The 21,362-nt window shown below is 40.5% G+C and overlaps 1 protein-coding gene across 1 annotated transcript in view; it reads left to right on the plus strand.

The window, feature by feature from the left end:
• The window catches only part of LOC128822324 (coiled-coil domain-containing protein 171-like), a 59,347-nt gene extending 38,151 nt beyond the window's left edge, over positions 1–21,196 (plus strand). The window contains exons 17-27 of the mRNA XM_054004019.1: positions 694–748; positions 1,954–2,070; positions 5,071–5,203; positions 5,865–5,936; positions 6,442–6,522; positions 8,402–8,476; positions 9,043–9,111; positions 18,458–18,520; positions 19,018–19,108; positions 19,881–19,949; positions 20,483–21,196. Of these exons, the coding sequence (XP_053859994.1) occupies positions 694–748; positions 1,954–2,070; positions 5,071–5,203; positions 5,865–5,936; positions 6,442–6,522; positions 8,402–8,476; positions 9,043–9,111; positions 18,458–18,520; positions 19,018–19,067 (715 nt within the window). The 3' untranslated portion in view covers positions 19,068–19,108; positions 19,881–19,949; positions 20,483–21,196. The remainder of the gene's footprint in view (positions 1–693; positions 749–1,953; positions 2,071–5,070; positions 5,204–5,864; positions 5,937–6,441; positions 6,523–8,401; positions 8,477–9,042; positions 9,112–18,457; positions 18,521–19,017; positions 19,109–19,880; positions 19,950–20,482) is intronic.
• Positions 21,197–21,362: the final 166 nt, after the last annotated feature.

Below are 21,362 nucleotides of genomic sequence, written 5' to 3' on the forward strand. Positions count from 1 at the left end.
TTTTATGCACCAGGGAAATAATGCAATTCCTATTTATTTATTGTCCTCAATTAAATGTTTAACAAGCTAATCCTGCCCCAGACTATTTTGGGCATTTCAGTAAAGAGCATTCCTTGTGGCCATACATAGATCCAGTAAAGGTTATTTTAATGTGAAGTGACTTTAAAACTGGCATTTTTTTCCCTGTAAAAAGCAGCTGAATATCAACAAAGAAAGCTACCCTTCTCTTCATTCTCTTCATCTTCACAACAAATAGGGTTTTTTGCTCCTTTTGGACCATATAAACAAAGCAGATGAAATAAACAGGATCTGTCTGTGTTTTCCAATGCAAGACTATAATACCATCCTGCTAGAGATTTCTTATGACCTCTATGTCCAAGCCATGATAGTTGTTCATTGATAGGCCTATCATTACATCTATGCTTATCCTCAACAGAAGCATCTTTCATATGGCAATGCACCAAATAGTGGTACATTAACTATTTTTAGGGTTTGCATTGAAGATATGAAAAAGAGAGAAAATCCTAACAGTTTATAACTGTTATAATAATAATCAACAATTATTTTACAGCCATAAATTATTTATGACAGCCATAAAATAGCAGAAGACTAATTTCTACATTGGTAGAGCTTCAGTTCCATAAAGTTACTCCATTGTTATGTTGTTTTGTTTTGTTTTTTTCTTTTATATAGAGACAAAGAGTTGATCATTAATCATATGAAAGCTGTGGAGGCCACCCTGAATGAGGTAAGAATTTGAAGTATTCCCTCTGATTTGTGTTTCCAAACATGCCAAAGCCTTACAACTGCTTATTCGCGGGGGAAGAGAGAAGTGGCTGCAAAGCAACTTCCTTTCCTTAGTGTTGAAGTTTCCCCCCTCAACTTCTTCCATCTTAAAAAACCACAGTGAAATAAAATGCAGGTTTGTAGTACACACCCAACTTGTTCTAAATGTAGAAGTTATGACAAAATTCACTTTCCTTCCCTCACTGCGCATTATTTCTGGTTGACAAGTGAAGACTAATGGAACACACAAAAAATTGCAATTGTTATGGAGTTAACCCTCTACTGAATAATGAGAACTCACATACTTGATGGCCGTAAAACATTTGGCTTTGTGTCTGCTACTTTAACCTATGAAACATCATAAATAGGAAAAGAAAAGGCAGGAAATCATAATCTGTGGTCAGAAACTTCTGTGGTATTCTTTAAAATCATATTTTAAACTTAACAGTAATCTCAAGTTTTCCCTCTGACTTGTACAATTGTGCCCTGGTATAGGACTATTTGAAGGTCCAATAAAGATGTACCTATTAATTATTTAGGAGAAAGGACTATTTTCAACTTTAGCTCTAATGGCAGATGGTTTCATAACTGTTTTTAATTGAGAGCAGCATAGAGCAAAAGAAGGGTTTTCATTACCTTGGAGTGTCGATTTCCCTTACTACATCTTTAATGCCTAGCAACATGGGATTCTCTTCTTTATTTTAGTTTCTGCATTCACCAAAACTGTTCTTAATTATATTTTCAGATATCTTTTGCAAGTCTCTTTCCTTTAATGTTCATGGAAAGTGACAGAACCTAAACTGCAAACTGTGCTGATAGACAATTTCCTTTGTGCCACCACCATCTTCATACTTTCAAACTTTGGAAGTTAATGTCATGCAGCAACTGCCATGTTTTTACAATAATACATATGTGCTATGTCCTTGGCCTTTCTCTTTTCTGACCAGGGCAAGGTGCTTTTTTTTTTTTTCTTTTTTGGTAGCATTCTTGCCCAGCACTGTGAATTAGAGATTTATTTGCAATGAAAATTCAGTCAGTTCTACTTTATTCATGGATGTTAGGTCCAATGATCAATGCAAGTCCACTCAATGGACTGATGACTCAGTTCATCCCAGCTGGTGTGTCTAAAGGAGAATTACCACTGATGCTGGGGTTTTTTCCCTTTAGGCCAGAGAGCAGGCCATGGCATCAGGTGCTGCAGCAGCCACGCCGCTCCCCAGCCTGCAGCTGGAGACCCTTTCAGAGGAAGCAGTGAGGGACAGGCCAGAGGCTATGGCATTCCAGGTTAGAGTCTAAAGCCAATCCTGTTTAATTTTTTTCTTTTTAATTTTTTTTTCATTTTTGGCATCTGAGACACAACTGGCAGATGGACTGCTCTGAGCATGTGGAAAGCAAAAAGCTTCAAAACTATTGCAGTCAACAGTTGAAAGACAATTTCCATGTATACTCTTGCACATGGTATTTCAGAGATGATGGTAACTTTTAATTTTGCAGTTAAAGCGTTAAATAACCGATGGGAATACAAACATGGACAGAAGTATATGTACCTGAAAATTAATATCCCTCTACCTCCCTCTCTTTTTTCCCATTAATATACACAAGACTAGTTAAAAAAAAAAAAAAACCACAAAACTAAAACCAAGTAAGATCCCCACAAACAAACAAAACCAACCAAACAAAAAAGACAAGATTTTCATCCTCCTTCTTGGTCAGTATCAGATTTTTTTCAACCCACAGGTCTAGAATCAGTTGTGGGGTTTTGAGCATTCCTCATTTAAAAGAAACTGCTATTCAGAATGTTTAAATACAGAAGCTATTTTGCTCATGTAGGTTTAAAGACTTGCAAATTTCAAAATACTAATTTTCTTAGGACAAAACGATGAGTGGGAAAAAAGAGAAATTAACAGAAAATGTGCCATATTTTCAGCTCTGAACATAGATTCAGTGCAATGCCTCCTGATTGTTTTTAAGTTTGATGTCTTCTGCAGAAACTATCCATTAGTCTTTATAGCTGTGCAGAATATACTAGTGCCAAGACAGATTTTTTTACCGAATGAGAGAACAAAAGGCAGAGTGAGAACATATTTCTTTCATTGTACTTCTCTGTCTGAATTAGAGAGAGAGCAGGTAATCAAGTAAATTGCAAAGATCTTAGACAAAGTAAGTATTGCATACAGCGTGTAAGTTTCTGCAGCAATTCCTTCCAATTTATTGTAGATTTTCTGTTCTAATGCAGTATATAATTGCAGGATTGGGGTCACAAAATCAAACATTCAAGAAAGGCAGATTCTAAGCTGGAGAATTCTCACTGTTGCTCTCTTGCATGCATACATGCCTGATAAAGATATAAATTACATGTGCATTATCGTGTTTCCACACTAAAAGATGGAAATATGGAATATGTAATGCTTGGAGATTCCTGTGAAGCTTAATTAGCACAGATCAACTTTTCCATCAAAGGGTAGAATTACAAATGTTTCCCCAGTACAGTGATGATCCATTTTAGAGCTGCACAAAAGGTTCCATGGGTGGCATCTTTTCACAGGAGGCATTGTGGCAATCACCAGCTTTTAAATCCTGCTTTTCTAATTTGGTAGTGGATGCTGTTTCTTTTCTTCTTTTTATCCCATCCCAACTCCCATTCTTTTTGACCTCACAATGATTGCAGAAGTATCTGCAGCCTGTTCCCTCTTTCTCTCCGGAAGAGAATCAGAAACAGAAAAAATTGCATTTCATATTTGCACAGAGTGCTTGCGGTTTAACTAACATAGTAGAGTCCGTGCTGGGGAGCTCGCTGATGGGGCAGAATTGTAAAGTTCTTGTTCACCTGGCAGCCTCAGGTGCACTTGGTAACTCAGCACATATACAAACAGCACCAATGGCTCACAGTCTGTGTCACTGTGAACTTCATTTTCTCCATCCCTTTTCCTCTTTCTCCCTTTCCCCACCTCTCTTTCCCCCTTTTCCCTCTCTCTCTCCTCTGCCCTCATCCCTAGTTCCTGTTTGATTCCTTTATCAAGCTCATGATTGAGGTTTTATTACAAAATTTGCCTTTTATAGACAGAGGCCACCTAATGGATTTTAGTTTTACTCTATGCCAAACTGTATTAAGGGCAATCCTGCAATCTTGAGTGAGGTAAGGAGTTAGGAATCACTTTAGGAACACTTGTCATTAAAAGCAGTGGAGTTGTTTGCAGGCACATCCTCTAGAACTGCCATAGTGTGTGATGAGCACATTTCAATTTAAGGCCTTATAATCTGCAGGAATCCCCTTTTAAGACTAGAACCACAGCACCAAGACATTTTGGAGATTCTTTCTGATGACAAAAGATGTGATATGGGTTAGTTTGCCACTGCTGTTTCCTAGAAACCACAGTGAAATGACCTGATTGATTTTAGCTGTGTTAACATCTTTTCTGAAAATCAGCAATGTGAAACCAAGGAAAGGAAAAAACTACAAAAATCTTTGTAAATCCCTGTTTGTGGTACTAAGCTGATTTTTGTCTGTATCACAGGTTTACATTCAAAAGACCAGTGTAGCTGAAGGGAAAAATTATAACAAATAAAATGTGATTAACCATTGTAAAGGAGACTAATAATTTCAACAATCATTTAAGACTACTTGGGATAGATACAAAGTTACCAGTACTGCCAAGTCATCTGTGCTCTCTTGTCCTGCTAACTTTATCATCAATCCAATCAATATAACAAAACTGGGACATTCTTCCACTGCATACATGGAAATAGTTACATTTTTCCAGTTATAGTGCAATCAGATTATGTGTTTTCAGAGGTCTGTAGGTTTGTGATGTTTCTTTTGTTACTGCCAAGTTACTTTTTTTGCTGTGGAGTGGAAGGATTAGTAAATTGAATCATCTTGGAAGTGTGAACATTAGCCTGAAACTGTGTGGCAATTTTTTGTGAACAGAAATTGAACCTGCAGTGAGTCTTGTATTTAAATAAAATGAAAAAATTGTATCAAGAGTTCAATGCTGTACTGTATGCTTGAAAACATCTCATCAAAGCATCTTCTAACTAGGGTGTGGACTCATTCCCTGCTCCTCAACGATCTTAATATTCAATTCTAGAAAAAATAGAAAATGCAGTGTTAGATGGTTTTGATGTTTAAATCCTGGGACTGACATTCTGCCTGGCTTACAAACTGTATTTGATCTCTTTGCTAAAGAAAATGTTCTGTCTTTTGTGAAAAATCTGGATGTGTGCTATTTGGCATTTAAGTGTAGCTTGCCTGGCACTAATGATTCCTTCTACTTTTATTTAAAGCACATGCTTAGACCTTTTATGGATCTCTACTCACTGGCAGCTTCCAAAGTGAAAGCATTAACATCAGGAAGAGAATCTTCACAGATTCACTTTGAACCCTTAGCTGCTGAGCCTCTAACTCCTGCTGCTGATGGTAAGTCTGCTTTTCAAGCAATTACAGTGACTGGGATGTGGGTTCCCAGACAGAATCTCCCTTCAAGCTGCACAGCCTCTGTAGGAAAATACAGCAACACTTACTTGTAATGATAATGGAGAGCAATAAAATCAGTGCAAAGAGAAACTTTCTGAGACATTTTTCAGAAGAGAAAGGGGATAGTGAAAGCTAACTCAGGGATTGAAGTTACTACTGTATGTTTTTTTCTATTGGTCGCTCTTTGATTGTGGGTTTTTTGGATTTAGTTTGGATTTGTTCCTTGATTGGTTGGATTGGTTTTTTGGTTTTGGGGAGTGGTGGTGGTGGGTGGGTGGGTGTTAGTTTTGGGATTTTTTTTAATTACTTTTCTCTCTCTCTTTCTCTCTTTCTCTCTTTCTCTCTTTCTTTCTCTCTTTCTCTCTTTCTCTCTTTCTCTCTTTCTCTCTTTCTCTCTTTCTCTCTCTTTTTTTCTGTCTTCTCTTTCTTTATTTTTCTTTCTCTTTCTTTCTCTTTTTCTTTCTTTCCTTTTTTTTTACCAAAGGATTTTCATTTCTTTCTGATATAAATCATTAACATTTCTGTAATAGCCTTTCCCTGCAACCATAAACCCCTTCAGTTCTGTCCATTTCCTTGCTTTTTAACATTTACTTTCTCTGAACAGAATCCTTGCAAGTTCACTTTGTGCCCCAAGCAGCTGGTTCACCTCCTCCTGCTGCTCCTTCTGCTCCTGATGGTAAGTCTGCTTTTCAAGAAATTATAGTTTATTAGATGTGGGTTTCCAGACAGCATCACCCTTCCTGCTGAACAGCTTCCATAGAGAAATACAACAATACTTGATTTTAAACATAATGGAGTGATAAAACTAATGCAAACAGAAATGATCTGTGACTTTTCAGAAGAGAAAGAGGATGGTGAAAGATAACACAGGGATTAAAATTACTTCTGTTATTTTTTTTCTGTTGGTCCCTATTTGCTTAGTTATTTTTGATTTGGGTTTGGGTTTGGTTGATTGAATCTTTCGTAATTGGGTAGTAGTGGTGTTGATTCAGTGGGTGTTTTCTTTTGCAGTTTTTGATTTTTGTTACTGTTTTTCATTTCCGTCGTTTTTTTAATGAAGTCTTTTTTCCTTTCTTTCTGTTAGAAACCATTAACATTTCTGTAATGGCCTTTCTTGGCAACCATAACCCCTTCATTTCTGTGCCTTTCCTTGCTTTTTAAAATTTTCTTCCTCCGAACAGAATCTTTGCAAGTTCACTTTGAACCTGAAGCAACTGGATCGCCACCTCCTCCTCCTCCTGCTGCTGCTGCTGCTCCTGCTGGTAAGTCTCCTTTTCAAGCAATTCCTGTCACAGGGATGTGGGTCCCCAGCCAGCACCTCCCTTCATGCTGCACAGCTTCTGTAGGAAAATACAATAACTTTAAGTGTATACGTAATGTAGCAATAAAAATAGTGCTAATGGAAATGTTCTGTAACTTTTCAGAAAAGAAAGGGAATGGACGATAGCATAGGGATTAAAATTACTACAGTAATTAATTTTTTCTCTTGGAGCCCTTTGGTTAGGGTTTTTTTATTTTCCTTTGCTATTGGTTGCTTGGTAAGTTGGATTTTTTTGATCATGGGGAGTGTTTGCTGTGAGGTGGGTGGCTGGTTTTGGGGGTTTTTTTGGTATTACTATTTTTGTCTTCCTTCCTTCCTTCCTTCCTTCCTTCCTTCCTTCCTTCCTTCCTTCCTTCCTTCCTTCCTTCCTGCCTGCCTGCCTGCCTTCCGAACTGCCTTCCAAACTGCCTTCCTTCTGAACTGCCTTCCTTCCTTCCTTCCGAAATTCCTTCCTTCTGAAATTCCTTCCTTCCGAAATTCCTTCCGAAATTCCTTCCGAAATTCCTTCCTTCCTTCCTTCCGAAATTACAAAATTCCTTCCGAAATTCCTTCCCAAATTCCTTCCTTCCGAAATTCCTTCCGAATTTCCTTCTGAAATTCCTTCCTTCCTTCCGAAATTCCTTCATTCCAAAATTCCTTCCGAAATTCCTTCCTTCCTTCCGAAATTCCTTCCTTCCTCCAGAAATTCCTTCCGAAATTCCTTCCTTCCTCCAGAAATTCCTTCCTAAATTCCTTCCTAAATTCCTTCAGAAATTCCTTCCTTCCGAAATTCCTTCCAAAATTCCTCCCTTCCTTCCGAAATTCCTTCCTTCCGAAATTCCTACCTGCCTTCCGATATTCCTTCCCTCCTTCCTTCCAAAATTCCATCCTTACTTCTGAAATCCCTTCCTTCTGAAATTCCTGAAATTCTTCCTTCCTTCCTTCCTTCCTTCCTTCCTTCCTTCCTTCCTTCCTTCCTTCCTTCCTTCCTGCCTGCCTGCCTGCCTGCCTTCCTGCCTTCCGAACTGCCTTCCTTCCGAACTGCCTTCCTTCCTTCCGAAATTCCTTCCAAAATTCCTTCCCTCCTTCCCTCCTTCCCTCCTTCCCTCCTTCCCTCCTTCCTTCCTTCCCTCCTTCCTTTCCTCCTTCCCTCCTTCCTTCCTTCCGAAATTCATTCCTTCCTTCCTTCCAAAGTTCTTTCCGTCCTTCCGAAATTACTTCCTTCCGAAATGCCTTCCGAAATTCCTTCTGAAATTCCTACCTTCCTTCCAAAATTCCTACCTTCCTTCCGAAATTCCTTCCTTCCTTCCGAAATTCCCTCCTTCCGAAATTCCTTCCTTCCGAAATTCCTTCCGAAATTCCTTCCTTCCTTCCGAAATTCTATCCTTCCTTCCGAAATTCCTTCCTTCTGAAATTCCTTCCTTCCTTCCGAAATTCCTTCCTTCCAAAATTCCTTCTGAAATTCCGAAATTCATTCTTGGTGAAATTCCTTCCTTCCGAAATTCTTTCTTTCCTTCCGATATACCTTCCTTCCGAAATTCCTTCCGAAATTCCTTCTGAAGTTCTTTCCGAAGTTCCTTCCAAAATTCCTTCCTTCTTTAATTCCTTCCGTCCAAAATTCCTTCCTACCGAACTTCCTTCCTTCCTTCCTTCCTTCCTTCCTCTCTCTCTCTCTCTTTTTTCTCTCTTTTCTCTCTTTCTTTCCTTCCTTTTTTAACAAAGGCTTTTTCCATTCTTTCTATTAGAAACAATTAACCTTTTGTAATAGCCTTTCCTTGCAACCATAACCATTCCAGTATTCTGCATTTCCTTGCTTTTTAATTGTTAATTTCTCCAAACAGAATCTTTGCAAGCTCTCTTCGAACCCAAGACTGGTGATACACCACCTGCTCCAGCTCCTGTTCCTGCTCCTGATGGTAAGTCTGCTTTCCAAGCAATGGCAGAGACTTGGATGTGGGTTCCTAGCCAGCATCTCCCTTCATGCTGCACAGCTTCTGTATTCAAACAATACTTAAATATAAACATAAGGGAACATTAAAACTAGTGCTAAGAGAAAAGTTTTCTGAGACTTTTTTCAGAAGAGAAAGGCAATGGTGAAAGCTAACACAGGGATTAAAAATACTACTGTTATGGCTTTTTCCAATGGATGCTATTTCCGTGGATATATTTGGTTTTAGTTTGGGTTTGGTAGCTTGGTTGGTTGAATTCTTTTTGTTTTGGGGAGTGATGGTGTTGGTGGGGGTGCATGTTTGGTTCGTGATTGTTTATTGGTTTTTTTTTAGTTTTACTATTTCATATTTCATTCTTTGTTTTTTTTGGTTTTTTTGTTTTTTTTTTAACCAAAGATTTTTCCTTCCTTTATGTCACAAACCAATATTTGTAACGGCCTTTCCTTGCCACCACAACCATTTCAGTGCTGTGCATTTCCTTGTTTCTTAAAATGAAAACATGTTTTAGATTGAAAATTACTTTCTCTGCATAGGATCTTTTTGGGGTCGAATTGGACCCCAGCTAGCCAGAACACCTCCTGCACATGCTCGTGACAGTGATGGTAAGTCTCCTCTTCAAGCAATTGCAGTCACTTGGATGTGGGTTTTTCCTAGCCAGCATCTCCCTTCATGCTGCACAGCTTCTGTAGGCAAATACAGCAATACTTACAGGTCAGCATAATGGAGCAATACAATCAGTGCAAACAGAAGCATTCTGAGCCATTTTTCAGAAGAGAAAGGGGATGGTGAAAGCTAACACAGGGATTAAAACACAAGGATTAAAATGAATGCTGTAATGGTGTTAATATTAGTGCCTATTTGCATAGATACTCTAGGTTTTAGTTTGGCTTTGGTTGCTTGGTAGGTTGGATTTTTTTTGGGGGGGGAGCATTGATGGTGGGTGGGTGTGAGTTTCATTTTTGATTTTTTTTACTGCTGTTTTTAATTTCCTCCCTTCCTCTGTTCCTGCCTTCTTCCCTTCCTCCCTTCCCTTCCCAACCATTCTCTTCCCTTCCCTCAACTTCCTGGAACTTCCCTTTCTTTCCTTTTTTTTTTTTTTAAACCAAAGGCTTTTTCTTTTCTTCCTGTTATAAACCACTGACATTTCTGTAATAGCCTTTCCTTGCAACCACTTCAGTTCTGTGCATTTCCTTGCTTTTTTCTAATTTGTATTCTCTAAAGTAAATTTACTTTCCCTGAACAGACTCTTTTGGACATCGCTTTGTGCCCAAAGGAGCTGCTGCATCTCCTGGTCCTGTTCCTGTTGGTAAGTCTGCTTCTCAAACAATTGCAGTCACTTGGATGTGGGTCCCCAGCCAGCATCTCCCTTCATGCTGCACAGCTTCTGTCAGCAAATACAACAATCCTTAATTGCAAACATACTGGAGCATTAAAACTAGTGCTAACAGAAGTATTCTGAGACATTTATCAGAAGAGAAAAGGGGTGGTGGAACCTAACACAGGGATTAAAATTACTGCTTCTTCCGTTGCTGAGTAGCAGGCTGATTAAAAGAGGCCGCTTGAGAGCGTGGCGACCCGGAGCAGGCAAACTGGGGCGTGGCACGGCTCCAAGGGAGTGGCACAGCAGTTTGCGTGGCAGATCGCACAGGCAGGGCAAGCAGGCAGTGTTGCAGCTTTTCTTGCTAGTAAGGTTTATTGTGTGTTGTGTGCAGTGTTTCTGTTGGTTGGTTGGTTTGGGGTTTCTGGTAGCAATGGTTTTTACGCAATCAAAGACTGTAGTTAGTACAAGTGTATGTAACCAGATGTAGGTTACATACATTTCCTCTGCATTGCAGAGGAAACCTGCCTGCAGTGTGAACAGGTGAATCATTTCCTTTCACTGGTGGCCGAGCTTAGAGAGGAAGTTAAAAGACTAAGGAGTATCTGGGAAAGTGAAAGGGAAATAGATTGGTGGAGTTCTGTCGGAAGCACCCCCAGATTGGGGTGACCCCGGGTGGTGGTAAAGTCTCTCCTCCAACCCGTGCCTTCAAAGAAAGACTCAGTAGTCTTCAGTCATCTGGTCTCAAGGTAGTTTATTGCATGTTATCTCAAGGCACACAGACTCCCTGACATTCTCTCTGACTCCTTCTCCCTCTGCGTCTCTCTCTGTCTCTCTTGCCCAAGGGGCTGGTGCCATCTTTTATATCACACATTACGTATTAAATGTTTATAGTTTTTTCCCCAATGCCTATCACCTATATTGAACAGTGACTTTCTACTCTAAACCAATCTGTGAGTGCCAACATCACCAAGAACATGAAGGATAGGAAGAAGAAAGAAGGAGGACAGGGCACGCCCAAATCCCTCCATCTTAGAACTTCTGACCCCCATGTACAAAACTCAGATCCCTCTGTACAGGGCCTAAAACCCCCCTGTACAGCACTCAAAAATCCTACCTTTCACTTTGTGACTACTTCTATTATAATATCTAAACTTTTGTGAATTCTTGTTCTTCCTGCAAAGTTGGTAAATTGTTCCATGGGTCAAATTCAAAACCACAGGGGTTTACAGCTGCTTGCCAGGGTCTCAGAGGCTTCTGACCTGGACCCGGAACATCCAAGAGTGTCTGAGGGACACCTTGGGTTCCGACAGAGTTCAGCCCTTCCATCCTTGAGGGAGGTCCACCAAGAATCAGAGGACTCCTATGCCTCTCACTGTTAGGCAGTAGAAGGACACCTGGTAGATGAAGGGCAGTGGAAATGGGTCCCTACTCGAGGAGGTAATAATAAAAATTCCTCCTGACCCTCACTCCCAAGCCAGGTGCCACTTCAGAATAGGTATGAACCCTGGATCTGGAGAGTCAGCCAGATGACTTAAAAGAAAATTATCTGCCCAGTGAGCCTCCCAATCTGTGAGAAGGATTACCACCTCTAACATCAAAAAGAAAAGAAGGGTAATCGTGGTGGGTGATTCCCTTCTGAGGGGAACAGAGGTCCCCGTATGTCAACCAGATCCACCCCATAGAGAGATCTGCTGCCTCCCTGGGGCCTGGTACAGGATATCACTGAGAGACTTCCCGGGCTGATTCAGCCCTCTGGTTATTACCTGCTGCTGATACTCCAGGCTGGCAGTGATGAGATTGAAAGGAGGAGTGTCAGGGCAATTGAAAGAAACTTTAGGGCACTGGGACAAGTAGTTGTACAGGGGTACAGGTAGTCTTTTCCTCAGTCCCTTTGGTGGCTGTGAGAAACAGTGAAAGAAATAGGAGAACCCACATTATCAATAAGTGGCTCAAGGGTTGCTGCCATCAGCAGAAATTTGGATTCTTTGATCATGGGGCAACTTTTACAGCACCTGGCCTACTGGAACCACATGGGCTCCATCTCTCTGTTAAGGCTAGAAGGTGATCTGGCAAAACTTGTTGAGACGGCTTTGAACAAGGTTTGAAGGGGGAAGGGCATGCAGTTGGGCTGTCTGGAAGCAGGCCCAAGGATGGTAAGCCTGAGATAGGAGTGAAATCAGCAGCCCAGCGGAGGTGCATGTGTACCAATGCACGCAGCATGGGTAACAAACAGGAAGAGCTGGAGGCCATGGTGCAACAGCAGAGCTATGATGTAATTGCCATCACGGAAGTGTGGTGGGATGACTCATGTGGCTGGAGCACTGCACTGGATGGCTACAAGCTATCCAGAAGAGACAGAAAAGGGAGAAGAGGCAGAGGGGTGACCCTTGATATTAGCAAGGCTTTGGATGTCATAGGTATTGAAACTAAAGACGGGGAAGTTGCCTATGGGTAAGAATTAAGGGGAAGGCCAACAAGGCTGACATCCTACCGGCAGTCTGCTATCGTCCACCCAACCAGGAAGAAGTGGTGGACAACTCATTCTATAAGCAGCCTGAGCATGTTTCTGGACCATCAGCCCTTGTTCTTGCTGGCAATTTCAACCTGCCGGACATTTGTTGGGAACTCAATACAGCTGAAAAAAGGCAGTCCAGGAAATTTTCAGTTTGTGGAGGACAACTTTTTGTCACAGCTGCTGGATGAGCCCACCAGGGGAGGGACTGTGTTAGATCTGTTATTTGCAAATAGAGATAGGCTGGTGGGAAATGTGGTGGTTGGAGACCACTTAGGGCACAGTTATCATGAAATTACAGAATTCTCACTATTTGGTGAAATCAGGAGGAACATTAATAAGACTTTCACATTGGACTTCCAGAGGGCAGACTTCAGCCTATTCAGGAGACTTATTCAGAGAGTTCCTTGGGAAGCAGTCCTTAAAAACTTAGGAGTTCAGGAAGGGTGGGTGTGCTTCAAAACAGAGATCTTGAGGGCACAGGAACAGACTGTCTTTGTGTGCCAAAAGATGAGTTAACAGGGCAAACATCCAGCCTGGATGGGCAAGGAAGTTTTGGAGAAGCTTAGGAATAAAAAAAAAATACTGTGAATTCTTTCATTGGAATTCTGTGGGGTTCTTTCATTAGCCCCATTTACAAGGTTATTTTTGAGTTTTGCTTTGGTTGGTTGGATTTTTTTTTGTTTTGCAGAGTAGGTAGTGGGTGGGTGGGTTTTTGGTTTTTGACTTTCAAATTTTTTTTTTCTTATTTTCTACCTTTTTTTTTCTTCCAAAGTCGTCTTCCTTTAATTATGTTGTAAAGCATTAACTTATTTTATTCATATTTTCTTGTAAACATAACCATTTCAGGTCTGTGCATTTCCCTGCATTTAAAATTTACCTCCTCTGAAGTAAATTTGCTATCTCTGAACAGATATTTTTCGGGATAGCGTTGCACCCAAAGCACCCCGTACACCTGCTACTCCTGTTCCTGCTCCTGCTGGTAAGTCTGCTTTTTAGGCAATTATTGTCACAGGGATGTGGGTTCCTAGCCAGCATCTCCCTTCACGCTGTGCAGCTTCTGTAGGCAAATACAACAATTAATTGAAAACATAATGGAGCATTAAAATAGTGCAAACAGAAATGTTGTGATACTTTTTAAAGGAGTGAAAGGGGATGGTGAAATCTAAGACAGGGATTTAAATTATTACTGGAATGTTTTTTCTATTGGCCCCTATTTCCTTGAGAGTGGTTTTTTTGGTTTTTGTTTAGGTTTGGATGCTTGGTTGCTTGTACTATTTTGGTTTTTGGGAGTGGTTGAGGTGGGTGTGTGGGTGTTTGATTTTTTCCTTTTATTTCAACTCTTCATTGTTTTCTTTCCTTTGTTTTTAATAACAAAAGGGTTTTTCATTTATTTCTGTTATAAACTATTAACAGCTGGTAACAGCCTTTCCTTTTCAACCATAACCATTTCCAATCTGTGCATTTCCTTGGTTTTTAAATCTTACTTTTACTCAACAGGTATTTTTCAGCCTTACATTTCACCCCAAGCAGCTGGTACACTGCCAGCTCCTGCTGCTGCTCCTGCTCCTGTTGGTAAGTCTGCTTTTCAAGACATTATAGTCCCTGGGATGTGGGTTCCTATGCAGCATCTCCCTGCATGCTGCACAGCTGCTGTAGGCAAAGGTGACAACACTTAATTGTAACAATAATGGAGCAATACAATTAACACAAAGAGCAATATTAGAAGATACTCTTCAGAAGAGAAAGGGGATGGTGGAAGCTAACACAGGGATTAAAATTACTGCTGGACTTTTTTTTTTTTTTATAATGGGTCCTTCATTTGCTTAGATATTTTTGGTATTAGTCTGGGTTTAGCTGCTTGTTTGGTTGGATTATTTTTGGTTTTGCAGGATGATGGTGGTGAGTGGGTGGGTGTTTGATTATTGGTTTTTGTCTTTCACTACTTCTTTTAATAGCTTTGGGGTTTTTTAGATTTTTCTTTTAATAATCAAAGGGTTTTTCCTTTCTTTCTGTTATAAATCATTAACATTTTTGTAATACACTTTCCTTTCAAGAATAATCATTTCAGTTCTATGTATTTCCTTGGTTTTTAAAACTTACTTTTCTGAGCAGATATTTTTCAGCCTCTCATTTCACCGCAAGCAGCCAGTGCACCTCCTGCTCCTACTCCTGCTCCTGATGGTAGGTCTGCTTTTCAAGAAATCATAGTCTCTTGGATGGGGGTCCCTAAGCAGCATCTCCCTTCCTGCTGAACAGCTTCTGTAGGCAAATGGAACAATACTTGATTTTCAACATAATGGAGCAAAAAAACTAGTGCAAACAGAAATGTTGTAATACTTTTTTTCAGAAGAGAAAAGGGATGGTGAAAGCTAACACAGGGATTAAAATTACTACTGTAATTTTTTTTTTCTATTGGTCCCTATTTGCTTTTATTGATGCTCTTGATTTTATTTTGGGTTTGGTTGCTTGGCTGGTTGAATCTTTTGGTTTTGGGGAGTGGTGGGGGTTGGTGGGTGTTTGGTTTTTAATTTTTTTCTTTTATTTCATCTTTCTATTTCTTTAATTTTTTTAAGTGAAGACTTTTTCCTTTCATTATGTTATAAACCATTAACTTTTTAAAATTGTCTTTCCTTTCAACCGTAACCATTTCAGTTCTGTGCATTTCCCTGGTTTTTTTAAATTTACCTTCTCTGAAGTACATTTCCTTTCTGGGAACAGGTACTTTTCAGCCTCTTTTTTCACTCCGAGCAGCCGGTAAACCCACTGCTCCTCCTTCTCCTTATGATGGTAAGTCTGCTTTTCATGCAATTGCAGTCACTCGGACGTGAGTTCAGAGCCAGCATCTCCCTTCATGATGCACAGCTTCTGTAGGCAAATACAACAATACTTAATGCATTTCCTTGCATTCCATTTTTAAAAAAATTACTTCCTCTGAAGTAAATTTACTTTCTCTGAACAGAATCTTTTTGGCGTCACTTTGAACCCCAATCAGCTGGTACCTTGTACTATGTACTAGTTTGAAAACTAACCAGCACGAGATTCCAAGTCAGAACTACGCTTTAATAGGACAATTAAAATAAAGGCATGAAACACTGGCCTAAAGAGTCAGGATACAACCTGACACCCTGTTGGTCAGGGTAGTGGTAGCAGTCTGATTAAATGGTGGCTGCAGTCCCGCTGAAGTGATAGATGTGGTTCTGTTGAAGTAGTGATCCTGTAGAAGGGTCTGGTCTTCCTCTGACAATCCAGTGGTGGTTATGTAGCTCTTGTCCTCTGGAAATCCAGTCAGTAAGGTTGTTCTGGTGTTCCAATTCTCAGATTATTTCCAGGTAGAATGCTTGGTTCTCCCCATTGGGCAGAGCATCTCACAATGGGATGATGTAATTTTATGGGTGATGCAGTGAGGCCTAGATGGCCCATTGGCTGACACAGGCCCCTGGAGGGAGTTGTCAGGCATGAGTCATGGAGAGGATAAAGAATACTGCCCCATTTCTCTTAACAGCTGACATTGATGGCAATAGAATACATATCTCTGGGTTACATCTTACATGATACCCTAAGACATTGAAGTAAATTAACTTTTCTCTGAACAGACTCATTTCAGCGTCGCATTGAACCCCAAGAAACTGGTACACCTCATACTCCTGCTCCTGATGGTAAGTCTCCTTTTCAAGCAATCTCAGGCATTTGGATGTGGGTTCAGAGCCAGCTTCTCCCTTCATGCTGCACAGCTTCTGCAGAAAAATAAAACAGTACTTCATTGTAAACATAATGGAGCAGTAACACTACTGCTAATATTTTGAAATAGCCATTTCTTGCAACCATTAACCTTTCAGTTCTCTGCCTTTCCTTGCTTTTTAAAATTTACCTCCTCTGAAGTAATTTTACTTTCTCTGATCAGACTCTTTTTGGCTTCCTGTTTCATCCGAAGCAGCTCGTGCACCTCCTGCACCGGCTCATGCTCATGATGGTAAGTCTGCTTCTCAAGCAATTGCAGTCACTTGGATGTGGGTTCCTAGGCAGCATCTCCCTTCATGCTGCACAGCTTCTGTAGGCAAACACAGCAACACTTAATTGCAAACATTACGAAACAGTAAAACTGGTACTAACAGCAAATTGTGAGATTTTCTCAGAAGAGGATGGTGAAAGCTAACACAGGGATTAAAATTACAGCTAAAAGCTTCTTTTTTCCTAATGGTCTCCATTTGCTTGGACATATTTGGTTTTAGTTTGGGTTTGGTAGCTTGGTTGGTTGGAGTCTTGGTTTTGGGGAGTGATAGTGGGTGTGTGTTTTGTTTATGGTTGTTTTTTGTTTTGTTTCTTTTTTTTTCCTATTTCAAATTTCTTTCTTACTTTGTTTTTTTTTTTAACCAAAGATTTTTCCTTCCTTTATGTTACAAACCAATATTTGTAATGGCCTTTCCTTGCCACCACAACCATTTCAGTGCTGTGCATTTCCTTGTTTCTTAAAATGAAAACATGTTTTAGATTGAAAATTACTTTCTCTGCATAGGATCTTTTTGGGGTCGAATTGGACTCCAGCTAGCCAGAACACCTCCTGCACATGCTCGTGACAGTGATGGTAAGTCTCCTCTTCAAGCAATTGCAGTCACTTGGATGTGGGTTTTTCCTAGCCAGCATCTCCCTTCATGCTGCACAGCTTCTGTAGGCAAATACAGCAATACTTACAGGTCAGCATAATGGAGCAATACAATCAGTGCAAACAGAAGCATTCTGAGCCATTTTTCAGAAGAGAAAGGGGATGGTGAAAGCTAACACAGGGATTAAAACACAAGGATTAAAATGAATGCTGTAATGGTGTTAATATAAGTGCCTATTTGCATAGATACACTAGGTTTTAGTTTGGCTTTGGTTGCTTGGTACATTGGATTTTTTTTTTTTTTTTTTGTTTGTTTTTTTGTTTTGGGTGTGTTGGTGGTGGGTGGGTATGTGTTTCGTTTTTGATTATTCTTGATTGTCATTTCTTATTCCCTCCCTCCCTCCCTCCCTCCCTCCCTCTGTCCCTCCGTCCCTCCTTCATTCCCTTTCCTCTTCCCTTCCCTTCCTTTCCCCTTCCCTTCCCTTCCCTTCCCTTCCCTTCCCTTCCCTTCCCTTCCCTTCCCTTCCCTTCCCTTCCCTTCCCTTCCCTTCCCTTCCCTTCCCTTCCCTTCCCTTCCCTTCCCTTCCCTTCCCTTCCCTTCCCTTCCCTTCCCTTCCCTTCCCTTCCCTTCCCTTCCCTTCCCTTCCCTTCCCTTCCCTTCCCTTCCCTTCCCTTCCCTTCCCTTCCCTTCCCTTCCCTTCCCTTCCCTTCCCTTCCTTTCCCTGAACTTCCCTTCCCTTCCCTGAACTTCCCTTCCCTTCCCTTCCCTTCCCTGAACTTCCCTTCCCTTCCCTGAACTTCCCTTCCTTTCCCTGAACTTCCCTTCCCTGAACTTCCCTTCCCTTCCCTGAACTTCCCTTCCCTTCCCTTCCCTTCCCTGAACTTCCCTTCCCTTCCCTTCCCTGAACTTCCCTTCCCTTCCCTGAACTTCCCTTCCCTGAACTTCCCTTCCCTTCCCTGAACTTCCCTTCCCTGAACTTCCCTGAACTTCCCTGAACTTCCCTGAACTTCCCTTCCCTGAACTTCCCTTCCCTGAACTTCCCTGAACTTCCCTTCCCTGAACTTCCCTTCCCTTCCCTGAACTTCCCTTCCCTGAACTTCCCTTCCCTGAACTTCCCTGAACTTCCCTGAACTTCCCTTCCCTGAACTTCCCTTCCCTTCCCTGAACTTCCCTTCCCTGAACTTCCCTTCCCTGAACTTCCCTGAACTTCCCTGAACTTCCCTTCCCTGAACTTCCCTTCCCTGAACTTCCCTTCCCTGAACTTCCCTTCCCTTCCCTGAACTTCCCTTCCCTGAACTTCCCTGAACTTCCCTTCCCTTCCCTGAACTTCCCTTCCCTTCCCTTTTTTTTCCAATGGCTTTTTCACTTCTTTCTGTTATAAGCCACTGACATTTCTCTTATAGCCTTTCCTTGCAACCATAACCCCTTCAGTTCTGAGCTTTTCCTTGCTTTTTTCAATTTTACTTTTGAAAAAATAAACTCTCTGAAGTAAATTTACTTTCCCTGAACAGACTCTTTTCTACCTCTCTTCGTGCCCAAAGGAGCTGCTGCACCTTCTGGTCCTGTTCCTGTTGGTAAGTCTGCTTCTCAAACAATTGCAGTCACTTGGATGTGGGTCCCCAGCCAGCATCTCCCTTCATGCTGCACAGCTTCTGTAGGCAAATACAACAATCCTTAATTGTCAATATATTGGAGCATTAAAATTAGTGCTAAACAGAAATATTCTGAGACACCTATCAGAAGGGAAAAGGGGTGCTGAATGCTAACACAGGGATTAAAGTTACTGCTCTGGTTTTTTTCAATTGGTCCCCATTTGCTTTTTTGAGGTTTTTTTTTTGTTTGTTTGCTTGGTTTGTTGAATATTTTTGGTTTTCCAGAGCAGCAATAGTAGATGGGTGTTTAGTTTTTGAATTTTAATTTTTTTTCTTATTTTCTCCTTTTTTCCCCCCAAAAGGCTTTTTCCTTTCATTATGTTATAAAGCATTAACTTTTTTTATTCATCTTCTCTTGCAAACATAACCATTTCAGTTCTGTGCATTTCCTTGCTTTTCAAAATTTACCTCCTCTGAAGTAAATTTGCTATCTCTGAACCGATATTTTTCAGGTTGGCTTTGCACCTAAAGCACCCCGTACACCTGCTACTCCTGTTCCTGCTCCTGCTGGTAAGTCTGCTTTTTAGGCAATTATTGTCACAGGGATGTGGGTTCCTAGCCAGCATCTCCCTTCACGCTGTGCAGCTTCTGTAGGCAAATACAACAATAATTAATTGAAAACATAATGGAGCATTAAAATAGTGCAAACAGAAATGTTGTGATACTTTTTAAGGAAGAGAAAGGGGATGGAGAAAGCTTACACAGGGTTTAAAATTATCACTGGAATGTTTTTTTCTGTTGCTTCCCATGTTCTTGTGGGTTTGGATGTCTTTGTGGTTTTAGTTTAGGTTTGGATGCTTGGTTGCTTGGACTTTTTTTGTTTTCGGGAGCGGTTGAGGTGGGTGGATGGGTGTTTGATTTTTGAATTTTTTATTTTATTACTTCTTTTAATTGCATTTCTTTCTTTCTTTCTTTCTTTCTTTCTTTCTTTCTTTCTTTCTTTCTTTCTTTCTTTCTTTCTTTCTTTCTTTCTTTCTTTCTTTCTTTCTTTCTTTCTTTCTTTCTTTCTTTCTTTCTTTCTTTCTTTCTTTCTTTCTTTCTTTCTTTCTTTCTTTCTTTCTTTCTTTCTTTCTTTCTTTCTTTCTTTCTTTCTTTCTTTCTTTCTTTCTTTCTTTCTTTCTTTCTTTCTTTCTTTCTTTCTTTCTTTCTTTCTTATGGCCAAAGGCTTTTTCCTTTCTTTCTGTTATAAACCATTAACATTTTGTCATAGCCTTTCCTGTCAACCATAACCATTTCCAATCTGTGCATTTCTTAGTTTTTAACTCTTACTTTTACTCAATAGATATTTTTCAGCCTTATATTTCACCCCAAGCAGCTGGTAGACCTCCAGCTCCTATTCCTGCCCCTGAAGGTAAGTCTGTTTTTCAAGCAATTGTATTCCCTGGGATGTGGGTTCCTAGGCAGCATCTCCCTGCATGCTGCACAGCTGCTGTAGGCAAATACAACAACACTTAATTGTAGACATATGGGATCATTAATATTGGTGAAAACAGAAATGTTTTGAGACATTTTTTCAGAAGAAAAAGGTGTAGGGTAACTAAAAAAGGCATTAAAATATTTGTCAGGGAGACTGCAGAATAAGTTTATTTCCTTGATTAAAAAACACAACTTTGGAATTAATATGATGAGAGGTAAAAGATGTCTGTAAGTACGTACTTGTAGCACTTCAAATAAAGTGCTATACCAACACTTCCTAGGGAAGGATGCTTGTTCTAATGCCCTTTGTCTCTTAAAGATTTATGTATAATAATCAGGTGTTGTGTGTTTCAAATAAGCACTTCAGGAGCAAACATTTAGAAGTACTTCACATACACACCCTTGTTAGGGGTATTTAATAGCAAACGTAGATTCTCTCTTGATTTTTTATTGTTTGGTTTATTCCAGCACACTGGAGAGTGCCTAGCCACAGAGCCCGTAGTGTATCTGGAACCCACGTACCTTCCATTGTGGTAGCAGGCAGGACCTACAGTGTGTCTGAAACCAACACACCCTCCAGTGTGACACCAGGCAGATTCTACAGTGTGTCTGAAACCAACATACCCTCCAGTGTGACACCAGGCAGATTCTACAGTGTGTCTGAAACCAACATACCCTCCAGTGTGACACCAGGCAGATTCTACAGTGTGTCTGAAACCAACATACCCTCCAGTGTGACACCAGGCAGATTCTACAGTGTGTCTGAAACCAACACACCCTCCAGTGTGACACCAGGCAGAACAGGTTTTGGGTCATCAATGGGCAGAGTCATCAACCTGACACCAACCAGAACCAATACTGGGTCAGCAGTGGATGCATTCTCCCATATGAGACAAAACAGAGCTCTTACCATGCCTTCAGGCAACATGTCCTCCAGTCTGACAGGGAATAGAGCTGGTACTGGGTCTTCAGTCAACACATCCTTCCGTTTCAAACCACGAAGAAGCAGTTCTTTGCCTTAAGTCAGACCTTCCAGCCAGGATGTCTTACCCAGCACCAGAAGAAATCAGGAAATTTAATTATCAGATGTGACAGATTTCTTCACCAAAAAACTAGCTTCTCTTCAGAAAGAAAATACCTCAGCAATGCAAAAAGATCTAAATAAAGTACAGTCTTACCTACCTTTGTATTGTAGTTCAGTATATATATTTTTTGTTTGTAATTTCATATTTTTATGAAAATGTGCATTCATATCTTCACATTTCTGTGTTTCTAATTATTCTTATATCAAAGCACTCATTTATTTAACTATTTTTTACTGCAGTTTTTAATGTTTATGTAGTATATT

This window comes from Vidua macroura, chromosome Z, assembly GCF_024509145.1.
Source record: "Vidua macroura isolate BioBank_ID:100142 chromosome Z, ASM2450914v1, whole genome shotgun sequence".
Lineage (NCBI taxonomy): Eukaryota > Metazoa > Chordata > Aves > Passeriformes > Viduidae > Vidua > Vidua macroura.